Source organism: Anarhichas minor, unplaced genomic scaffold (assembly GCF_050575085.1).
Source record: "Anarhichas minor isolate MPS153535 unplaced genomic scaffold, ASM5057508v1 ptg000063l, whole genome shotgun sequence".
Taxonomy (NCBI): Eukaryota; Metazoa; Chordata; class Actinopteri; order Perciformes; family Anarhichadidae; genus Anarhichas; species Anarhichas minor.
This window is the reverse complement of record NW_027466509.1, coordinates 326,490-349,991: the sequence shown is the minus strand read 5'-3', so window position 1 is coordinate 349,991 and position 23,502 is coordinate 326,490. Positions and strand designations below refer to the sequence as shown.

Below are 23,502 nucleotides of genomic sequence, written 5' to 3'. Positions count from 1 at the left end.
TTTGTTACGTTACTTGCATGCTCGCTGTGCGTTACGTACGTAAGTTACAGAACAAAAGTGAGGTAAAACAAGTCAAGGTAGACATCCACTAACCGTGTCCCCCTGGGGACTCTACCTGTCTGATGACGTGGGTGAGTTTACAAAGACTGTATATAAGAAGTGGACATAGTGGACGTCACCCACTATGGCAGCTTAAAAACTGCCGTTTTTAGCCTGGATTTTGCCGTTGACATCATGGATTACGGTCGTCGTAATCCATGTTGGTTTTTTCCGCAACCAATGATGGAAAGTTGCCAGGATGGAAGTTACCAGGGGGAGTGTCGTAGAGACGTCGTATGCATGGTAGCAGCTAGCCCGCCCTAAAGCATCCCCTGCTTTATGGTCTGTGTGACTCTAAATGGACCATAATGTACTAAATGAACATCATGCTGTATTGAAGAAGACTTGAAACTAGAGATTGAGACCATAAACTCATGTTTACAATGTTTACTGAGGTAATAAATCAAGAGAGAAGTAGAGTCATTTTCTCATAGACTTCTATACAACCAGAGGAGTCGCCCCCTGGTGGACACGAGAGAGAATGCAGGTTTTGCATTGGCTTCATTCAGCAGAACCGGAGGTTGCCGCCTGGTTAGAAGCCTGGACTGAAGGATGCCTTGATGCGTTGGTATCAGACGATGAGAGGCACCGATCAAGCGTCGGTATTTGACGAGACAACGTATCCTCATACAATGGTTTGTATGATATGTTACAAAAAGTTACTCCTCTGATTGGCTGGGGAGAAGAATATGACTCCTTCTAAAAATGAGTTTAGTTTCCTTAATAATCCTTAATCTTTTTTTGTGCGTTTGCTACGAAAGTGACGTTCAATATCCGCTCGTTATATGCATATACTCTTCTATACTGGTTACATTTGTAAATAATAGAAAAAGAGATACAAAACTCAACCTAATAAAATGATAACAATAAAAACTCACAGTCTATCTTTGGGATGAATCTAATTGTTTTTACACATTCTAGAGGCTTTAATTTTTTTAAATTTATTATACTATATTGATCCCTTTAAGGGGGAAATTTGTCTGTTCATTTGACCCATCCCTGAATATAGGGAGCAGTGGGCTGCCAATGACAGGCGCCCTGGGAGCCTGGGGTTCAGTCGTTCAGTTGTCTTTGGACTGTGACACATGCAAACTCCACACGAAAGGGCCGTCCAGCCCAGGACCGAACCCGGGCCCCTCTTGCTGTGAGGTGACAGTGCTATCCACGACCACCACCGTGCAGCCCCACAGTTGTTCATGTTTATTCATATTTCTGGACTGTCTTAGACTATAGGAATACCATGTATGAATTTTTTCATCGTAAAAAATCTTCGTACCTCTTCTGTTTAGTGGCCCCTCCGTGGTCTGGGGCCCTGGTGCCCTCTTTTCTCTGGTTGGTGATCCAGCCGGGATTTGCCTCTGAAGCGATGCGCTCTTCCACATCAAACAGGTGAACTATGTATACAGACTGAAAGCTGTGAGGCAACTTCACTTTGTGCCTCTCAGATCAGCGCAATACTTAAACCATTAGAGGGGGCTCCTACCTAACTGAACCTTTGATCAGTGATCTGGTGAAATAGAGAGACAGAGGTCTATCTACTATCGTCTCTACGTTATGTTTTGGTCCCTTCGAATGTTTGTGTGGCTATGAATTAAATACAGTACGTGTGAAAAAGACATTTTGCTGGTGAAATATTCGATTCGCAACGTGTTATTTTTCTTTCCCTTCTAAAGTTAACATGATGTCTTCCAACTGTCTAACTCTCCCATATTTGAAATGTGGGCCTTCAGACAGACGCCAAACATTAACTACCTGGAATGATCACATTGTATAAAAGCTGATTCGGTCTGGCTTACAGTCCAATATGGACAGCAAGCTTATGCACTACAAGTTAGGTTGTTCCTTGCAGAACACACTTCTTGGGATGAGAGACACTCACACCTCCACACATGTACTTTGAGGGTGAACACAACCTTCTGTGCTTTATGCCTTTGTTTTCTGAAGCTCTGTGGCGGGTCCACCATATTAAGTGCCATCCAAAACACATTAGCAGGAAGCGGAAGTGGGTTAAACCCTTCAACAGTGAGTTTACATCAATGCTGACTCAACCAGCTGACCTTACTGACAACGTGCAACTTTGCTCCGAACCAACGACATGTAGTTCCGTGCGACTAATTAGACGTTTACTCGTAAACTGCTTAAACTTAGACATTTAATGCTGTCATACAGATGTTAACAACTTAAAGGTTGTGGAACAGTTTAAACGTCTCGTCGTGTTCATGTGATTGTAAAGTGTTGTGTATTTACAGGGACTGTTGTTAAAACCAAGCAGCTCATAAGCATCGGAGTTCAAAATGAGAAAATAACAAAAAAGGAAGAAATGGCACCAGCGAAGCGTGTGAGTTTTATTTTTGTCCGGAGGCTTACTGCTTCCCAAAGATGCTGATGAGAAACCATAGTTACACACATTTACAGAAGTTCCTGTTTCCGCCGGAGAGACATCAGTTGGTCCTGAAGCTTGCCGCTGTGATTAGACCCCACACCTAAAAGAAGGGCGAGTCATTATCCTGCGAGTGTGGGGTTCACTCAGTCACAGATTTGGAGGGTGTAGAGGCCCGATTGGAATTGGGTCGCAGCTTTTGACCCCAGAGGAGCAATGGGGTAGGACACATGGGCAGTGTGACTGGAGCGCTGGTGTTGGAGGGTCACAGCAGACGGCGGCGGAAATCAAGGGATGAAGTCCGCTAAGGTGCTCTCTGGATACGCTCAAATTAAAATTTTAAATGAGATAAATTGAATGACAAGACGTGAGTTCCTAATATCTTTAAAGCTCCAGTTTTACAATAAATCCCTGAACTCTTATCATTCTGCCTGTAACGTCTGCATGTGGGTTCTTACCTTGCCGTGAACTGATGTAACTTTGTAATGAACAAATGTGAAGGTGCCATTTGATTGGTAGTCGTGCTGATTAGCAGCTCAATAGCGATGCTGTAGTGTGAGTCTTACTGACATCAGCGCAGCGCCGACATCTGTCCTAGTTAACAATTATTTGCTGATATTTCTCCCTTTTTAAATTGGGATCTTTGTGTACTGTAGGTAAAACATGATTGACAGACATGTATGACACATGTATGACACAATTTTATTCAATATCAAACAGTATGATTTTGTCTATGTTGTTTTGCCTTTTTAAATACATACCGTATATGTCCTGCAAGTAACCTACAGACCTGATAGAAAAGACAAGAATGTCAAATAACAGAAAAGAAAAGGTGAGAATTTCCTCTCCGCTCAACATCGCTCCGAGCTCAACTCAGATTTCTTCATTTTTTTAAAACGGCTTTGACAATGATTATAAATAACTCAAACTATGAGACGACCAGGCGGCAACCTCCAGCTCTGAAAAGTGAAGCCAAAGCTTCATGTCTTAAAGCTGCATTCTCTCTAGTGTCCACCAGGGGGCGACTCCTCTGGTTGTATAGAAGTCTATGAGAAAATGACTCTACTTCTCTCTTGATTTATTACCTCAGTAAACATTGTAAACATGAGTTTATGGTCTCAATCTCTAGTTTCAAGTCTTCTTCAATACAGCATGATGTTCATTTAGTACATTATGGTCCATTTAGAGTCAAACAGACCATAAAGCAGGGGATGCTTTAGGGCGGGGCTACACGGTGATTGACAGGTCGCTGCCACACCGTTGAGCGGTCTGGTAGTTGTCCGTGTTTTCATCTTAATACTTGAACCCTTTCTCAGTGTGTTTTCAGTTCATCGTATTTGTTAAGGGGCAAAGTCAGATCGAGGTTTACTGGAGCCAAACAACAGGATTTCATCTCGTGAAGGATTCATGCACTATAGTGTCACAGGTTAATAGAATGGTGAGATATACAAGAAATAAAGAGTCTAGTGGTCAGTAGAGACGCTCACAGGAAATACCCTGCAGGCTCCACACCCCCTCTCAGTCTGGTTAACAGGCTAACAGCTCAACAGTGGTGCACAGAAGCACCTTGGAACACTTAGAGATTAGTAGCATGAACGGCTGAAAGGTCTGTAGGAAGTCATGAGTCGGCACAGATCAAATCTCTCGGGAAGGTTTCCAGCACCTCACTGAATCCATGCCTTGAGAAGATACTGATGCACAAAAACAAACGTCACAATAGCTGATTGTGGCTTCAGACTGAAGCTGGACTTGTGTCCTTTGTCACAGTGGAACTAACGTAATACAATTCTTGTGAGAAATATGATAAAGTTATACTTTGAGATGAGAAACGTGAGAAACAGCAGCACAGCGTGGTGTTAGCTGTCCATGGCGAAGCGGCGAAGTGTTCCTTATAAACCACACATTTCCTGACATCACCATCTCTTGGACCTCAGTTGTAAATTCAAACATTGGATACTTCAAACAACTACACACAGGACAGAAGTACACAAACAATAGTGCAACAGTGGAAGCCCAAATAACAGGATTATTTAAAGTGTATTGCGCCTGCTGGCCAAACTAAAAGGTGGGGATAGTTTCCCTCCCGGAGGAGAATGAGTCAGCGAATGTCTCGTGACGTGTTGTCTCGGCATTAATGTTGTCATTGTTTTGCTCCCACACCAACCACACGGCAGCAGGCGAGCCCCAGTGCCACTACGCACCAAAGTGTGCAAATATTTGTTCTACCCCTTCTTCTTCGTCTTAAAAGCCAGTTAGGCTGAACCACCTCTCTGGGATGGAATCAACTATTTAACATCCAATTTTCAAAAACATCCTGAATGTAAATCATGGTAACGTAGAGGAAAAGGTTCAAAAAATCTCATTCAAATATCTAAACCAACAATGAATGTATCTACATGTACACAGTTTCCTCCTGTTTGAGGAGTGCTTGATAAAAACTACAGCGACCAGCTGTTTAGGGAAATGACTGAACCTTGTTATTCACTTTGTCTACGCCGATGAAGCATCAGTGTTTAGTGTTGCTGAGTCTTTCTATGTGTGATGACTCAATGAAAAGACCAAAGAAAGTGACGTGTCAGGTCTGTTTTTGAAGCTCATTAACGTAATTCATGTGTTGGTTCACCTCTGTAGAGCCAGATCACACCTGTACCTGCCCTGTGGTGTATTGGGCAAATATTTGCTAACTTTCTTTGTGCACAGTGTCCACCGGCCTGAGCACTGGTTTGTGGTGGTGTATTTGAGTCCTGAGTGTGAGGGGCGACTGCTGTCAGATTTCATTTAATAATGTTGTCCCGGGGAGGAATCGTGACCATCATCCAGTTCCATTGTCTTGAACTGTGACCGATGAGAATAAAAGCAAAAACAACCTACGATGACTGGACTGGGGATGTGAATGAAAGACAGCAGCACAGTGGGGGGGAGGTCCTGGCTGCAACATAAGCATTGCTCTACAACTTTGTAAATCGTCTCAGCGGGTTGTTCACATTTGCCGTTCCGAAGAACAACGAGACGTTCGTACAGAAAGACGTCTCATTCCTCAATCTCATTGAAATACTCGGAGAAGCCGGAGTACGGAGTGACGTCGCCGGGATCTGAGGAGGACGAGGCATGACAGATATTATGCTTCCACTCATGAAATACAACTGATATTACTGCTCAAACATCTCCTGTGTACTGTAGTAATGTGTCTGCAGCTGTTCAGCGGGACATAAGTGTCGTACTAACCTTCACACGGTCCCCTTTTAAAACCGACGTCATCAATGGCGATATCACTCCGCAGTGTCGGGCCCCGGATGGCTTCAAATATAATCTGCAGGAAACACAAAACGACGTGAGTGTGTGAAGTCCACTGGTCAGAGAGCAGTGTTTATTTCAACCTCTTTGTATTAAAGAGGAACTAGCTTTACAGCTTCAATGCTGCTGTCACCGTGGGAGAAAGACTTTAGAGCGGCTTTGTGACGGTAAAACACGTGTAATTCAATTAGAATTGTATGACTTGAATACATTAGCAGCACTACTGAGAAGCTACAGAATGATACAAAACAAAAGCAACAAAAAGAATGGACACGCCCTTTAACTTGTATATTTTTCATTATTAGTATTCGGTACAAAGACTTAGAAACGGGTCCGGTGTGAGGACTGACAATGTGGCCATAGATCTAACGAGCTGCACACTCATATATGATTACACGGGTTCATTATTGATGTTGGACCTCATCAATAGAGTGAAGTGAAGTTGGTAAGAAACCAAAATGCCCAGCCGTGAATAAAAATGAATGGAACTCGGTTCTAAATGAGAACCGGTTCTAAATGAGTAAAAACATGGAGTATTGATGCGGTCCGGAGTGAACAGTTCTGGAACTGACACTTTAGAAGTTACGGAGGGAGATCTCCTCTCTCTGTGCTTTACTCCGGCACACACACACACACACACACACACACACACACACACACACACACACACACACACACACACACACACACACACACACACACACACACACACACACACACACACACACACACACACACACACACACACACACACACACACACACACACACACACACACACACACACACACACACACACACACACACACACACACACACACACAGTGGCAGAGAGAAGAAAGCATTTGACTTCAGTAGATGCTGAGAACAAGTGAGGGAGGTAACAGCAGCAGTTCATCACATGTGACCAACATCAGTCTGCAGAAACGCCGTCCATCCTGGTCCAGATGTTTTATAATGAGAACAGGCTAATAAATGAAAGCCAATTACTTAGCTAATTGTTTAGCTGCTAATGTATTTTAAAGAACGACTAATAAAGAATTCTTGATTCTTTTCTTAATTAATTGTCTTTTTTTTCTCACAATATAATCAAAAAGAACCGATAAGCAGTGTCGATAAGAGTACTAGAATCGATAAAATCCTAGCGATACCCGTCCCTAGCCGGCTTGTTGTACGGTGCAGCTTGCATTATTTAAATTCATTTGATGACGAGTGGAGACGAGCATTCGTTGCTGTCTCCTCACTGTCTTTGGGTACATCCCAAGTCTCTTAATGTCATCCCCGTTTCCCTCACTTGCGTCCTTTCCTTGCGTCCTAGTCCCTCCCACCAGGGATGCATGGAGGAAACCATGCAAGGAGAGAGAAACGAGGAAATATGTTTTAGGAGACATGAGACGTCCTTTCCTCAGTTGCGTCGCGTGAAGCGACGTCTGTTTCTGATGACGGAGGATCAGCTGATCACAGCTGGATCAGCTGTCAGTCGGCTTTAACAGCTGGAGAGACTTTAGATAAGTTTGTGTCTGTTCACATGATCACTGTACTTAATACCAGTAACTAATAATACTAATAACTAATAAAGACACACAGTAATCACCACTGTAGAGGTGTTTCTCTCTGTAGTCTGTTAACAAACTGTGTCCTGTGTTCTGTTTATAAGCACAGGATCCATTTCTACCGGCGGAATGCGATCGTCTTATTTATGAATTATTTGCGTCTGTACGGTTTGTAATTCAGATTGTGACGTCATTATTAAATAACCCAGAATATGATGATTGTTTCTCTTAAATGATAAAACTCATCAAACCCGACAATCAGGAATGAACAGCTGAATGAAATGATGATAAATGATGTAAAAAGATCTCTCTCACTTTAATTGTATTCATAATAAAAGTTATTGAAACATCAGATCATGAAAACACCTCCCTCCTCGATCCTCGCTCCTCAGAGCAGAAATAAAAGCTTTGAGACGGCCGTCAATATGGCGGCGCAGAACACCATAGCGAGGATCGAGGAGTGTGGAAATGACAATTAAGAGATTTGAGATGCGCCCTTTGTCAGGGAGCCGGCCTGCAACTCCCATAATGACCCCGCCCGCTGACGCACCTGGTGGCGGACGTCGCAGTGGTAGTCCACCATCGCCCTCGTCCAGCTGACACTCTGCTCGCCGCGCCGTCGCCACAGCAACGAGTCCCGCGCTCCGCGACGCAGGACCACGCTCAGTATGCCGGTGCCGGAGCCGTACATGTGGTGGTAGAAGACCAGGCACTGAGGGGACGAGGAGCCCCGCAGGTCAGAGGTCAGCAGTCGGGCCTTGTGACCCGGACGCATGAGCGACGCCTCGATGTACATGAAGTAGCCTGGAGGAGGAACGTGAATGACACGGTTATGGGACGCTATGGGACTGCACTGGTCCCAGTGGAGGCTGTCAAAGTAAAACGCTCAAAGAACAACAGGAGAACACAGCACGTAACATCATCTAACACACAACTACTCCAATATTTAGACATCTCACAAGAATTATAGGAGAGTGGGATGATGCACTCACATCACACACAGGGTTCCATCCAATCATCCTGGGGGGGGGGGGTTATGACCACTGAATGAATGAACAAAGCAATGCATGAGGAAATGACTCACCCACCCCAGTGGTGTGGTCTCCTCGGGGTCCTGTATAGGAGGTAGGGGTGTGTCCTCGGACTCGCAGCCAGTCAGCTTGGTCTTCTCTCTTATCCTGGGTGTAGCCGCAGACTCCGCCTTCAAAGTCACACTGGCCCGGGAGGGAGCCTGAGGAGCGAAAGAGACACCCCAAAAAAGATCAGTGAGCGAGGGGAGCGAGGACGCTCGAGGCTGGATTAATCTATGAAGTGGCTCGGCTCAATGTGTGCTGCACTTTTCATAAAGATGAATGTGTGACCCTGTAATGGTTCAATGGGGGGATTTTGAATAACCTAAACATGCCCCCCCCCCCTCTCTCCTGCTCTCCTCCTCTGCCCTCTACTTTCCAGTTCCCTCCCCCCCTCTCTCCTGCTCTCCCCTCTACTTTCCTGTTTCCCCCCCTCTCCTCTCCTGCTCTCCCCTCTACTATCCTGTTTTCCTCCCTCCCCCCCTCTCTCCTGCTCTCCTCCTCTCCCCTCTACTTTCCTGTTTCCCCCCCTCTCCTCCTCTACTTTCCTGTTTTCCTCCCTCCCCCCTCTATCCTGCTCTCCTCCTCTCCCCTCTACTTTCCTGTTTCCCCCCCTCTCCTCCTCTACTTTCCTGTTTTCCTCCCTCCCCCCTCTATCCTGCTCTCCTCCTCTCCCCTCTACTTTCCTGTTTTCCTCCCCCCCTCTCTCCTGCTCTCCTCCTCTCCCCTTTACTTTCCTGTTCCCCCCCTCCTCTCCTACTCTCCCCTCTACTTTCCTGTTTTCCTCCCCCCCTCTCTCCTGCTCTCCTCCTCTCCCCTTTACTTTCCTGTTCCCCCCCCTCCTCTCCTGCTCTCCCCTCTACTTTACTGTTTCCTCCCCCCCCTCTCCTCTCCTGCTCTCCCCTCTACTTTCCTGTTTTCCTCCCCCCCTCTCTCCTGCACTCCTCCTCTCCCCTCTACTTTCCTGTTTTCCTCCCCCCCTCTCTCCTGCACTCCTCCTCTCCCCTCTACTTTCCTGTTTTCCTCCCCCCCTCTCTCCTGCACTCCTCCTCTCCCCTCTACTTTCCTGTTTCCCCCCCCCTCTCCTCTCCTGCTCTCCTCCTCTCCCCTCTACTTTCCTGTTTCCCCCCCCCTCTCCTCTCCTGCTCTCCTCCTCTCCCCTCTACTTTCCTGTTCCCCCCCCCCCCCCTCTCCTCTCCTGCTCTCCTCCTCTCCCCTCTACTTTCCTGTTCTCCCCCCCCCTGTCCTCTCCTGCTCTCTTCCTTATTCCTCCCCTCCCCTCTGCTGCTCTCCTCTCCTATACACGTTCCTCTCGTTGCCTCCTCTCTTCTTTCTCCTCATCAGCTCTTTGGTACATCCCATACTACTGACAATGTTTCTGCAGTAGATGTTCCTGTTTTGCAGTGAACTGATGTAAAAAATGAATTGAACTGTTCTGGAACTTTAAAGAGGCTCCTGGCTTATGTCGGACATGAACAGTTGTCATTGTATGTCCTTGTGATTCTTTTACCTGCTGTCATTTGACAGTCCCCCAGGCTCACAGTGATGTCATCGATGGCAGCCAGGCCACATTCCCAGAAGTTCTTACATATGCTGACAAACACTACCTGGGAAACAGAGACAAAGACTGAATACTGCTATTCAACCATTTACCCAATTATTACTTTTGTCAATCCATCCATCAATCCATCCATCTGTCCATCATCCATCCATCCATCCATCCATCCATCCATCCATCCAAATTAATCTATCCATCCATCCACAGATATCCATCCATCCATCTGTCCATCCATATCCATATAAATCCATCCATCCAAATGAATTGATCCATCCATCCATATCAATCCATCCATCTGTCCATCCAAATCAATCCATCCATCTATCGATCCATCCATCCATATCCATATCCATCACCCATCTAATGCTTCACACCTTGGAGAGCATTGGCTTCATGTAGGTGATCTCCACCTCAGTCCATACAGCTCTGGAAGTGTCAGTCAAGCTCCACACCTTCTCCTGGGCAACATTGTTCTCATCATAAATGTAGAGAAACAGAGCATTGTCTAGTTTCCTAAAGCCATGCAGCAGGTAGTAGAACCTCAGGCAGTATTTGTGGTTCCCTGGTAACAATGGACCATGAAGCCGACCCACATAGCCGGGCTGCGAGGTGAAACGAGTGTTTGCCAGGAGGAAACAGCCTAAGAGAGATGAGAGAAACAAACAACAAAGGTGGTAGTGTTCGTTTGACAACGTGCAAAGTAAAACAACCTGTCCATCATGAGGCAGAAAGTGAGGAAACCAATTGTCTTGCCTAGTGGGCAACCCCAGGGTCTTAAAAGGGAAGTCAGTGGCAAAATGTCTTTAACTTGCTTTCTTTTTGATGGCCAACAGGAGGCGACTCCTCTGGTTGTATAGAAGTCTATGAGAAAATGACTCTACTTCTCTCTTGATTTATTACCTCAGTAAACATTGTAAACATGAGTTTATGGTCTCAATCTCTAGTTTCAAGTCTTCTTCAATACAGCATGATGTTCATTTAGTAAGTTATGGTCCATCTAGAGTCAACAGACCATAAAGCAGGGGATGCTTGAGGGCGGGGCTAAATTGTGATTGACAGGTCACTACCACAGCGATGTCCTGTCGGGGAGTTTTTGTTTTACATCAATGTGTTTTCTAGGGATGTCTTTGACCAAAGAAATGCTGAGTCAACGAACACTCATTTGAGCTTGTCGACGATTAAGTCGAGGACTTCACTGTCAGCTTGTTTTTCAGAGATTTGCTGATTTGTTTCTTGGGAATAAGTCATTCAGCGGGTGTGCAGTGTGACTCACCTGTTCCTGTGGTATGGTCTCCTATCCTGTAGGCATTAGGCTTCACTGAAACTCTGCTCCACACCTTACTCTCTGTCCTCTCCTGATAGTACAGACACAGCCCATTCTCAAAGTCACAGCTGGCTATGGAGGGGTCAACGGTGGGCTCTGGGACACAAAAACGCAATATCTTTAATAACAGAGGTCAGGGATATGAAAAGTGTGCATGGATGTGATAGTATAACACCGTGGAAAAAGACATGAACATGTACATGGACATTCATCGTAGTGTCTCCGGTTACTGCTGTATTTGAAAAATGATTTTGCAGTTCGATGATTGGTGATTAATGACCATCGTGAGTGTAAAGGACGCTCATCCCCCTTCTCCCCCCGTCTAATCAACCATCTTCATTTATCAAACAGAACATAGAGTGCCCACAATCAAAGCGTTTGAATCAAATTGTTTGCATTGAACCTTGTGCGGCTGAAGTCTGTGCGTTAATATGACAACATTTAGGCCACGTCCACACTACTCCGTTTCCATTTGAAAACACATATTTTGCTACGTTTACACTGAGCGTCCACACTACGCCGGCGTTTTCGAGCACCAAAAACGGAGGAGATTGAAAACGCCGGGGTTGCGTATTCGTGTGGACGGTCGAAAACGGAGAAGTTTGGAAACGATGACGCCCACACCCGCGTTCGCTACTTGATTGGTTCTTAGCAGTCATGACGTGTCCTTCCCTGATTCGACACGCCCCTATCACATGACCGATTCCCGGAAATCACAAACAACAACATTGATTACCGATCGACTACCAGGTTAATTTAACATGGACAACTGATTACAGGTGGTGCTGACCTTGTTGTCTTTACTAGCAGCTGTTGTCCAGTTAAAGTCTGCATTATTACGGAGGAAGCAGCTGTTAGTGTAGCGGTTAGTGAGCGGCGTGTCCAGCGGCGTTATCAGCCCTACGGAGCGACCGTCTGAAGTCACGGTTAGAGGCTTCAGGGAGGGTGATGGACACAAAACGGAGTACTTTCCTTTTCTTATTAATGCTTATTTTGTTCTGCACATCTATTGTGAAGTCCGCAGATAAAATGTGAAGGAACAAAACAGTAATGGCAATTTGTCAATGGCAAAAACCACCACCAAAAGTTTTTTTGTGCAAGTGGGAAGGTTTTTTTTATTCTTCCTTTTCCATACAGCTGTTCTAATGTGATACTTCAAAATGTGCATCAAATTAAGTTAAAGAAATTGCCTCAATGGAAACACTGCTCATGCCTCTTTCCTTTGCCCCCTCCTCTCCCTTCTTTTTCATCTCATATTTCGTCCCGGGGTCTCGGCCGGCATGCGGAACAGTCTGTGATTGTGGTCAACCTTTACCCCCCTAAATCACCTGTGTCAGTGTGGCAGAATTCAGGAGAAAAGGAGATGTCATCTATGGCCACGTATCCACCTCTGGCACTGTTGAAGGCCACCTCAAACACCACCTGGTAACACACACAGACATAAACAGTAACCATTAACAGATGGGCAACGTGCAATGTATGACTTAGGCTCTAATTCATGCATCTACCCGTCTAAGTCTTAGACTCATTAATCCCGAGAACATCCGTTGTAAATTGTTACAAAGGCATGTTGTGGGAGCGTGACAAATACTGATATGTAAGACAGCTGTAGAAGCCAGACAGTGACATCAGTGTAGAGTTAAATTCAGAAACATGGGTTAGTCAGTGGAGTGTTGCTTGATGGAAAAGCTCTGTACGACTCTTGGCTCGATTGGACTGGGGAACTGACCCAGTTAGTAATGGTATGCAAGCTTCTTTCCACAGCCACAGCAGCAGGCTGTGGGAGGCGTTCTGGCTGAAAGCACAGGGAAAGGAAACCGTGGAGTCAAAGAGAACACCCATTTGACAGTGCAGTGGAAAGCCACAGAGAGCTTCCATCCACTCAGCTGCACACACAAGAATGAGACAGTATGGTATTACTTTTTCTTTCGTAATATTCAGAAAAATATGATCTTTCTGCAGTGTAAGAAAGACACAATAGGCTCACAGCAATATCTGCCTATACAGCAGTGGACATGTCTGAAAAACACACTGGACTAATAAACACTTGAAATAAGTTACAAATAAAATGAGTTTGCAGCAACTATCTCTCACAAACCTACTTAGCAGAAACACACTTCTGAAAGCTGAGAGTAAATATGGTGTAAAACATATGCCAAATATGTAGATAATAAAATCAGATTTCCATACCGGATCGGTCGAGGCTGTGTTTACAAACTAGATGGAAATAGATGATCTGCAGTGGCGACCCCTAAGGGAGCAGCCACACTGAAAGAACAAGTCGAAGCGCCTTGGTTACAGCGCAGGTCACATTATTGCTAGTTCCTGGGATTGATTCCAGCCTTTACTTGCTGCATGTCATATCCCTCTCCACTCTGCCTCTACTCTGTCATAAAAAGGCATAATTTCCCCCCAAAAAATCTTCTCTGCCACCCTGTGGAATAGGCATTAGGGTTAGGTGCATTTGCCGGGCTGCAGGCAAAGGCTAGGACTTAGGCATACTGACCCCCAGCATCGCTGGCTGGTTCTAGCGACGCATAACCAGACGCATAACCAGACACATAACTAGAGCTTGTGTGGGAAGTGGAGCTGGCCTGGTCTCTCCTTTTCAGAAGTTGCCCAGGGTGAGAGGCAAAGGGAAGGTGTGGGAACACACGGAAGCCCGGCTGAGCGTCACTGTGATGGAAGTCTCTGCGATAACAAGAGGGTTGTCTACAAGTTGCTGAAACAAAGGCTCTGAAAGCTGGCTGTGCCTCTGCACCGAACAGCAGTTTGGAGGATCCAGCCGACTTGTAGTCTCTGGGCGCGGTCCTGAAAAGGATACTGCTTACAGACTCTATAGTTTGGCTGGATGACTTCAGCGCTTACGTCTCACATGAGCAACGACCGAGAAACCTGAGGGTTTGATTGGGAGGATTGGCCTGTTCAATCTAAACCCGACTGGTGCTATGTTATTGTACTTCTGTGTTAGTCATGGATGGATCATAACACACATGTTTGAGCATAGGGGGATTCACTAGTGTACTTGGTACCAGAACACCAAAGAACGAATATGGACTTTGTGGTCAAATTATCAGATGTGCGGACATTTCTCTGAGAGGAGCAGAGCTGTCAAATGATCACCACCTGGTGGAGAGTTGGATCATATGGCAGGGGAGGCTGCTTGACAGACATGGTAAACCCAAAGGTGAACTGGGAACATCTCTCCAAGGTCTTGTACTCTCTCATGCATTCTGGGGGAGGGTGGGCCATGTTCAAATATTCGGCTACTAGGAGTTGTGGTCAGAAGGTTGTTGGTGACTGTCGTGGGGGCAAACTAAAAACCAAAGAAGGCCGTCAAACTGAAGAAGTTGGCATTTTGGTCCAGGGATATCCTGAAGCAGCAGACAAGTACTGGGGGGCCAGAGGGGTTGTGGCTGCGGTGGTCATCAAAGCAAAAACCTGAATGAAGGAAGAGTTCGGTGAGGCTATGGAGAGGCTATCGGTTGGCCTCAAGGAAGGAAACACAGTTTTTCATGATGGTGAAACACCTGCAGCACACTGTTGTGATTTTCCATTTGCAGCAAAAAGCACTTTACAGGTTTCATTGAACAGTACTGTGTTATGTTTATAGTTATTGAATCAAAAAGTTGTCATGCTGAAAGCTTGCAAGAGAAAAGCAGCAGACAAGATACATAACTCCTGTTTGGGTGGTGTATTTGCAGAATGTGTGGTCTCAGTCTGTACTTGCATATACATCTGAATCAACACTGGACTGTGCGGGGCCACGGAAAAAAAGAATCAGTAGTGATTCCCAACAGTGGAGTTTTTCAGCTGCTGCAGTCTGACAAACTCCTCCACATTCAAAAGGACAACACAGAAAGCACATGAGCTTTTCTCCGCAGGCCATAAGGATCATCTATGTGGAGGCTGCCAGGGGTCAGGACAATGATCTCTGCTGACTACTGCAAAATTGGTCAAAATCTGTGCAGCAGAGGCTGAGATATCCTGGCTGTGAGACGTATGGGTCAAGCTCAAACAACACCAACATGGATCCTACATTTCCCATGATGCAACTTGATTGCATCATGGGATTGGTTCACAAGTAGCCAGTTTACAAGCTAATTTGAAACCAATATAAAGCAAATGCATTGTCAGGCGATAGCCGTTGGGTTCCCAGATTGCGTTTCGGCCAATGCCTTCTCCCTCTTTGCTCTCCACACGGACCGCTAATCTGCATTGAACTACATTCCTGTTTCCTACTACTTGGAAAGCAAACAGAAACCAGAAAGCTTCAGCTACCAAAATGTTGTCCTGTTGCCATCAGACTCTGCATATGAATGCAGCATCTCTTTATAGAGTACAGAAGTCATTATACTTTATATGCATTGGTTAGACCATTTCACAACATACATTTTGACCTGAAAAACACAGGTACCAGTGATGTCACTGTGTTTCCAGATCTCATCTATTAACCTGGGGAGTAGAACGTCATCCTAACTGACAGAAATGATCCAACAAGCTACAAAAATAAGACCCGATTTCTAATAAGCTGGTATTGACCTTTAAAGAAAACCCATTCATCCATTTTCCACAAATCATATGTCTACTGACTATAATTGTGAATGCTAGCTCCAGTACTGACCTGCAGCGGGTGTGGGGCCTTGATATCAACGCTGACTTGAGTCCAGCCACTGGTAGCATACACCCCTGGCCTCCAGATCTCCTCATAGTGGCCCAGCTGGTCTCTGGTGAAAACTGAAAAGATGTTTCCCCTCTCTTGGTCTCTGGTGTAGTAGAAGGACAGGCAGCCGGCTATGGGAACCGTGGTCATGGGTGAGGTCAGCTTGGCTACTTCCTGGAAGTGCTTGGCGTACACAGAGTCCACATACATGTAGTGGCCTGGAGCAGTGGAAGATATAGATGAGCAGAACCTTATGGGCTGATACAGTCACATTTATAGGATATGTGTGGTTTTACAAGTAGCAACACCATATTAACTAATGGATTGTTACTCTGACTCATGTTTAGTGAGTCATACACACCCCCATCAGTGTTTGGAGATTAAACAGATGTTTTGCATTGACTATGTCGTTGTTTTTAAAGACATAAAGCAGAGATGGATAACCACAAGGTCAAAACCTGAGGGTCTTCATCCAAACAATAGAGCAGTTCATTTCATTGGCCAGCACGCCTTCCTGATTACAGATTCTGTCTCCAGGACCATAAATCCATGTTAACTACAGAGCCTTTATATGCAGCTGGATCCTGGATGTTTCAAACTGGTAGACCATGAACTGTTAGAATATTTTGTTATCCACATAGATTTTGTCGTGATTTGGAGTTTTTTAACAGGATTTTGCCTCATTTAAGTTTAACATTATTTAAATGCAGCAGAAAGTGCATCTGCAACTGGCCTCATCAACCCCCACTGACACGGACCCTTACCCCCTCCCATAGACGCTACAGTAATGCCTTCACATCTGTCTATCAGCACACCTTTGAGACTATCTCACTGTAGAGTGCATAACCTTTATATACTTCGTACTGTGAGACCTTTGCCCATTCCTTGGACAATTTTACAGATTTCTGCACAAAACTACCACTTCTAAAAACTGCACAGGTCTTTCATTTTAAATCACATATATTGTACGTATTTTTCTTAGGATATTTTTCATATTATTATTGCATTTATCTTCTATTATATATTTATGCTTCTTGACTTTTGCAATACTTGCTTATTTTTATTTTATTTTAAATTGTCTTATTATGTTTATGTTATGCACCAATACACCAAAGCAAATTCCTTGTACCTGACAACCTGCTTGGGAATAAACCTGATTCTGAAGTCATTTACAGAGTAATGAAGTTAACAAAACACAACAGTAATTAAATCCATTGCTGAAAACACTTGGTTTGATAAGAAATGAAGATGAGGCATGTTACGGAGAAGTCCTCAATGTCAACACAAGTCAAATATTACAAAAAAAACATGCACAGTTCCAGAAACATATTTCTGTTCTTTTATCTTAAACATCTCTTAGCTTTGGCCATGATGCAAACCTGCTTCACTGCACCAACTTGGCGAATGGCGCCACCTTTTCATGTTTCGTGACATTTGATCGTCAGCACAGCTGATGAAACCAAAGAATACGCTTGATTAAAACGTAGTAGGTGTTACACTGCCAGGTGTTATAATGAAGATTGTTCACGAGGACTTTTTGAGTTGTTGATAAATATGTTTGCTAGGGAATCTCTTCATTAGCTCCTTCAGAAATCAAGCCATGCAGGTAAACTGTTATGATGCAGCAACACGCCCAAAGCATCGCTTCAAAACTGTTCCTTTATTTCCTCATATCATGAGCAGAATGAACACTGTGGTCGCCCGGTCTGTCAGATGCAGCAGTCAGATCTCAGTACTGTCCAGCATACTGCACAATAATAACCAGTTGGGAGTTGCAGACGTAAACAACTAACCACACCGGTGACAAAAGGAAGCTGTATATTTAGCCATATTTTGGCAGAAATATGTGTTTAGAGAGTTTGGGACACACTGATCATAGAAAACGACAGAGGAGAAGTGATGCAGAATGTGTTTGAAAAGTTTCTATAGACATTTAGAAACTTTGAATCTTTTGGAATCCATTGAAAGTTATGGATGCAGGTTATGACTGTTACTATATATACATATCCAATATATATATATATACACGCATACATACCAACTGTGCTGGTGCAATAAACCTGCTCATGAACAGTTCTTGATGTGCATGAATGTGCCATGTATGCGTTTGTGTGTGTGTACAACTCGCACAGCTATCTTTGTGAGGACCAATTGGAGTTTTAGACCTTCAGAGAGGACATTTTTGGACAGTTCGGGCATTTTGGGCGGTCAAAGGCCCGTTGGAAAATTTTGGATTAGAATCAGATTTAGGTAAGGAAAAGGGTTGGGGTCAGTTGCGTTGGTTAAAGGGTTAGGGTAAGGGGCTAGGGAATGCATTATGTCAATGAGTGTCCTCACAAAGAAGTACAAGGTTGTATGTGTGTGCAATCTTGTACTTGCTACATAGTGAGGACCGAAACATGTTTGTACGACATTTTTGGAAAGTGATGACATTCTCACAGGTCCTCACGTGTTTTTAAGTTCAGGTTAGGTTCAGGGCAATGTTTGGGGTTAGGCATTTAGCTGTGATGGTTAGGGTGAGGGGAAGGGGCTAGGGAATGCATAATATCAGTGAGGGTCCTCACAAAGAAATAAATACAGGGATGTGTGTGTGTGTGCGTACGTATACCTCTCTGGTTATTGTTGGTGTGGTTTACAAGCAGGTTAGACTCAGGCTCTCTGGCCACACTCCCCCCAACGTACCAGTTGACATTTGGGTTCCAGCTGTTACTGTAGCCGCACAGGTGATGCTCCTCAAAATTACACTCTGGTAACAACAAGAGCAAAGACGACCATTATTCCTTACTCAATCTTAAATATGTTGTATGAATAAATACAGTTTCACATCATGGCTGTACTGCCAAGGTGAGAAATCTCACTTGATATAACACACTGACCTATGCAGTAACCAGGAACAATGTGAATTTCAAAGATGGCCACACTGTTACCCGTGCCACGTTCAGGTCGACCCTCCAGCAAAATCTGTGGAAGTGAAAAAGAGAACTTAGAAGTAAAAATCACATCAAGTTTCATATCACGATCATTGACATTCCTATGGAGAATCATTCGAGGCACAGGAGCTGCAATTATATATATATATATATATATATATATATGATATAATTTGATTATTATTAGTAATGCATTAATGTGGAGACAGCACTTTATTGTTCTACTTGGTTTAGGTGGAGCTGAACTACTTTATTCTTCATATCTTTTGTATCTACAAAATGTATAAAATTTGAGTTGCTGTGAAGTAAATTGGAAAAGCTTTTGTATACAATGTGTACTTCAGTAGAGTACTTGAGTAAATTCAATTAGTCACATTCCACATTACATTACCTTTCTGTCAGATTAAATACCTCAGGTCATGTATTTGAGGGTGGGCAGTGGGTGAGGGTTAAGTAGAAGCCACAGTACACCCACCTACCAACCACCACTACACTGCTGACAGGTGATATATGCGTAGCATTTTGACATAATGCAGCTTCCCCTTGTTTTCCCCTTGACAGAATACCTGCATTTTAAGACCTAGGTGTTCTAGAAGAATGGAAAAAGCATGTCAGAGATATAAGGGTGTGTATAACATGTGGGCATGGCCCAAGTGGCAACCTCCATGTCTGAAAAGTGAAGGCAATGCATAGGTGCCTTAAACCTGCATTCTCTCTACTAGGGGCGACTCCTCTGGTTGGAAAAATAAGTCAGATTGTATAGAAGTCTATGAGAAAATGACTCTACTTCTCTCTTGATTTATTACCTCAGTAAACATTGTAGACATGAGCGTGGTCATAATTGCTAGTTTCAAGCTAGCTAGCATTAGCTGCTAATGGTACCTGGGCCTGCTGGGTCTCGCTCTTCCCCCGCTTTACCCTATTGTACAAATATGGTCACTTCTGTTCCGAAGAACCAACATGGTGACAACCAAATTGCCACACACAAAGGCTTCGAAACAGTAGTCCACAAACCAATGGGTGACGTTACAGTGACTGCGTCCACTTCTTATATACAGTCTATGGCATGACTTGAATCATCTCCTGTACATCAAATCTCATCCCACAGCATGTCAAAACGATGTAAATGCCCACTAAGTCAGAAATGCTGATCTGCCATTACAAGTCTAGGGAACGAGTTCTGACTAACTTACAAACTAAATGAGTTCATATCTGCCAAAAGACAGATGACCCTTCCAGTCAGTGCCCTGGAGCACACTGGCCAGTAATGCAAGTAGGCCTCCTAATCCTAGAGCTATAAACGCTGGCAAACATTTAAAGGCTGACAGTTATCTTGAATTACTACTGCCATTCCATTACTTAAAGTACCAACATGATGTAGTTCTGTTTTCCCCTCATAACGCAGCATGGCATGTGGAACAACCTCACTGCCTCCATTACAGAGTTTGAAGTTAACACATTTTTTTCTTTCTCAGATTTCTGTATATTCACTTGAAGAATTGTTCCCAAACAAGACTGGATGGAGGCAAGTGCTCTTATTGACAGTAAGGAAGCTAGTTCAATTTAGAAAGAGGCTTAGATGACATCATTGCTTTTTTACAGTACTTGTGGGCCTTGGCCTCAAACTCACTCTGTATTTAAGGAGGGTCAGCTTTCTTTAAATTTGGATTTGCAGGCAAAACTTTATTTATATAACACAACATTTGTTTCTGCTTTCACACCACAAACCAACCACCTTCCTGGACCTTTGCCTGTGCTCAAATGAACAAGAGTGTCATGTGCTATATACTGTACACCCTCAACGAAAGGTGAACCCATCTTTGTCATGTTTCTTTGATAAAATAGACAGTAGCAAAATCAATGTTCAATCTAACTAATAAAATAGAAACTATAACTAAACATAAATTGTACACAAACATATGACATAAATCAGACAGAGCAGTTTTGAACACCACTTTCCAAGATCTTCAGCACTTGTTTACTTCTTCCTGCTTTCTTACAGTGCAGACGCTTTGCTGCTTGCTCTTGCCTCTGCTTCCATTTTACTGCTAATATTCTTGTTTTTTCTCATTCATTTCTCATGTGGGAGGACGACTAACAGGCAGAGCCCAGCGCCCTGAAATTTGTGATGCGACTGGCTGACCTGCACTAGCACACAGGCAGAATTCCTCCTCAACCCCTGCACTCAGACGGACAAAGCCAAGGACAGCTGAGAAATGCAAAACCAGCAAGAAACCTCCACAACAACCAAGCCTACAACTTCAAAACAGATTTGCTCCATTATCGCAGGATCCTAAGTCTCCATCTGATGACCTGGACAAGCAGCTATCTTCTCAAAGCAGGGTAAGAACTGAGAGTAAATGTGAGAGTAAAAGGCCGCAGGGAAAGCTAGTGACTGGGCCTGAGACTCTGATTGTTGGTGACTATGCTGTAACAGATGTCAGAACATTGTGCAGCAAGAATACCCAAACACTCTGCTTTCTGAAAGATATGGTCTCTAACATGAGAGACAAAATCCTGGACATCGTGGCTGACCATCCCACGGTGAAAAACATCATGGTGCATACAGGAAGCTGTGATATTGTGAAACAACAGTCTGAAGTTCTGAAGCGAGACTGAACAAATAGCTGTCAAGGAGTGCCAAGAGGAGGAGTCTCCAACCTCATCATCAGGGACCGCCTCTGATCTCCCACTTTCTCCCCCTCTCCAAGAGGAGGAGTCTTTACCTCCCTCACTAGCAGTGGTGTATAAAGTACCCAAAAGCCATACTTGAGTAAAAGTAAAGATACCTTACTGGAAAATGACTCCAGTAAAAGTAAAAGTCACCTATTAGAATATTACTTGAGTAAAAGTCTTAAAGTATCTGATATTTATTGTACTTAAGTATCAAAAGTAATTTTCTGATATTAAATGTACTTAAGTATTAAAAGTAAAAGTACAAGTAAATGCTGTTAATAAAAAAACAAAGGGTCAGAATTTTGAGAATTATGAAGTTTATTCTTTTAAGTGCTGTGGCACCATGACCAAGGACATGGAGCTGTGTTGAACATAATTGTGTTGGCTGTGATCCATCCAGGAGCAACAATGTTCAACATAATATATTGTACATAAGTATACTTTTGCATCTACTATGAACTTATCATCATAATTCCCCCGAAAAGCAATATGGCACTATGAAGGAGTTGTAACAGTGCGTTTATAAGTATGCTCATTCCGACTAGAGGATGTAGAGGGCAAATGCATAATGTTGTGTTCAGCAGAGAATATCCACTTGATGCATCAGGTCAGTGTTGTGAGAAAGGACGCCTGCCTTGTAAACTCCTATGGGCCTGATTTGAACACAACTGGCAAAGGTTTTGCTCAAGCTGAATCTGCTACCATCATAACTCCATCTGATCATCCACAAAATGACTCAAATATCAAAACATGATCAATACTAAAGCAGCACCGAAAGTAACAACCCAGTCATTACTTGAAACTGAAAAATGTCCTGTTCATCTTCAAAAGACAATTCTACTACAATGTAGCTTCTTTACATTCTAATAGAATGTAAAGAAGCTACATTGTATAGAATGATTCTATTGAAGTTATTCCTTTTTTAAATGTTTTAGACGAGTCACTAATCACTTTAAAAGAGTGATTATAGCTGATTTAACTTACAGACATGAGATTGATCTTCTCATGTCACTCTCTTTATTCAATGATATAAATTCATCCCCGTTTTATTGATATCTTACGAAATATTACTCCTCACTTTTCGTGCGTTTTTCCTGCAAAAGTCCAGCAACATGAGTCTGTTTTCGCTTGTTACATGCATACTGTCTTTTCAAAATAAACGTCCATCTTCACAGGAAACAACGAAGCTTTAGGCGATGAAACTACTTAGTTAGGTTTAGGAAAAGATCGTGGTTTGCGTTAAAATATCTACGGAAGTGGCGTTGCTTAAGTACGGAAGTCACGTCACAAATAAATCAACATTGGCTTCTCGTTTCACACACGGCACAAACTTCGGCCTCCTGGAGGAAACACCAGTGTTTGTTTGACCCATCCACCTCTCCTCATCACACCCGTCCTGTGTGGAATTCTACTCATGTAGTCGCTCGCTAGCTATAGCATGTAGCATCCTGGGCATCACTGGGAATCTAAACACCGCGGCTTTGAGAGCACTTGTTTTGCGCATTAACGTGATTAACTAATGATTTAACTTGCAAGCTAGGACCACTGATTCACCAAACCTGCTTGTTGCAGTCTCTGTTCCACCACAGTCCCTGACGCTGGTCTCATGATTCATTTTGTTTCTAAAGATAGATTTGATTTTGTAGCGAGTAACGAAGGTTTCAGGGGAAATGTATCGGAGTCAAAGTATCAGTTTTCTTTGCAAAATGTAGTGAAGTAAAAGTAAAAGTCAACAGAAATATAAATAGTAAAGTAAAGTACAGATATCCAAAAAAACGACTTAAGTACAGTAACGAAGTATTTCTACTTCGTTACTATACACCACTGCTCACGAGCACCTACTTCCACCCCCCAGACTCCATCCAGGTCCCTTTCCTCTCTACTCACACTCTCCCCATCCTCCCCCCACCTGGAGTTCACTGACCAAACTCACTCCTCGATGTACAGCCCCACCCC

The 23,502-nt window shown here is 43.8% G+C and overlaps 1 protein-coding gene across 2 annotated transcripts in view; it reads right to left on the bottom strand.

Annotated features, from left to right (window-relative positions):
- Nucleotides 1-3,162: 3,162 nt before the first annotated feature.
- mamdc2a (MAM domain containing 2a) overlaps nt 3,163-23,502 on the bottom strand; it is a 36,952-nt gene continuing 16,612 nt past the window's right edge. Inside the window, exons 4-14 of one of the 2 annotated variants that reach the window (XM_076078189.1) lie at nt 18,817-18,901; nt 18,549-18,686; nt 15,902-16,158; nt 12,606-12,699; nt 11,227-11,373; nt 10,328-10,593; nt 9,906-10,002; nt 8,410-8,556; nt 7,876-8,129; nt 5,705-5,789; nt 3,163-5,571 (exon numbers count right to left, since the gene is read on the bottom strand). In XM_076078189.1, the coding sequence (XP_075934304.1) occupies nt 5,510-5,571; nt 5,705-5,789; nt 7,876-8,129; nt 8,410-8,556; nt 9,906-10,002; nt 10,328-10,593; nt 11,227-11,373; nt 12,606-12,699; nt 15,902-16,158; nt 18,549-18,686; nt 18,817-18,901 (1,632 nt within the window). In that variant the 3' untranslated portion in view covers nt 3,163-5,509. Of the gene's footprint in view, nt 5,572-5,704; nt 5,790-7,875; nt 8,130-8,409; nt 8,557-9,905; nt 10,003-10,327; nt 10,594-11,226; nt 11,374-12,605; nt 12,700-15,901; nt 16,159-18,548; nt 18,687-18,816; nt 18,902-23,502 lie in introns of those variants that run through there. The other variant, XM_076078190.1, reaches the window with a different exon arrangement.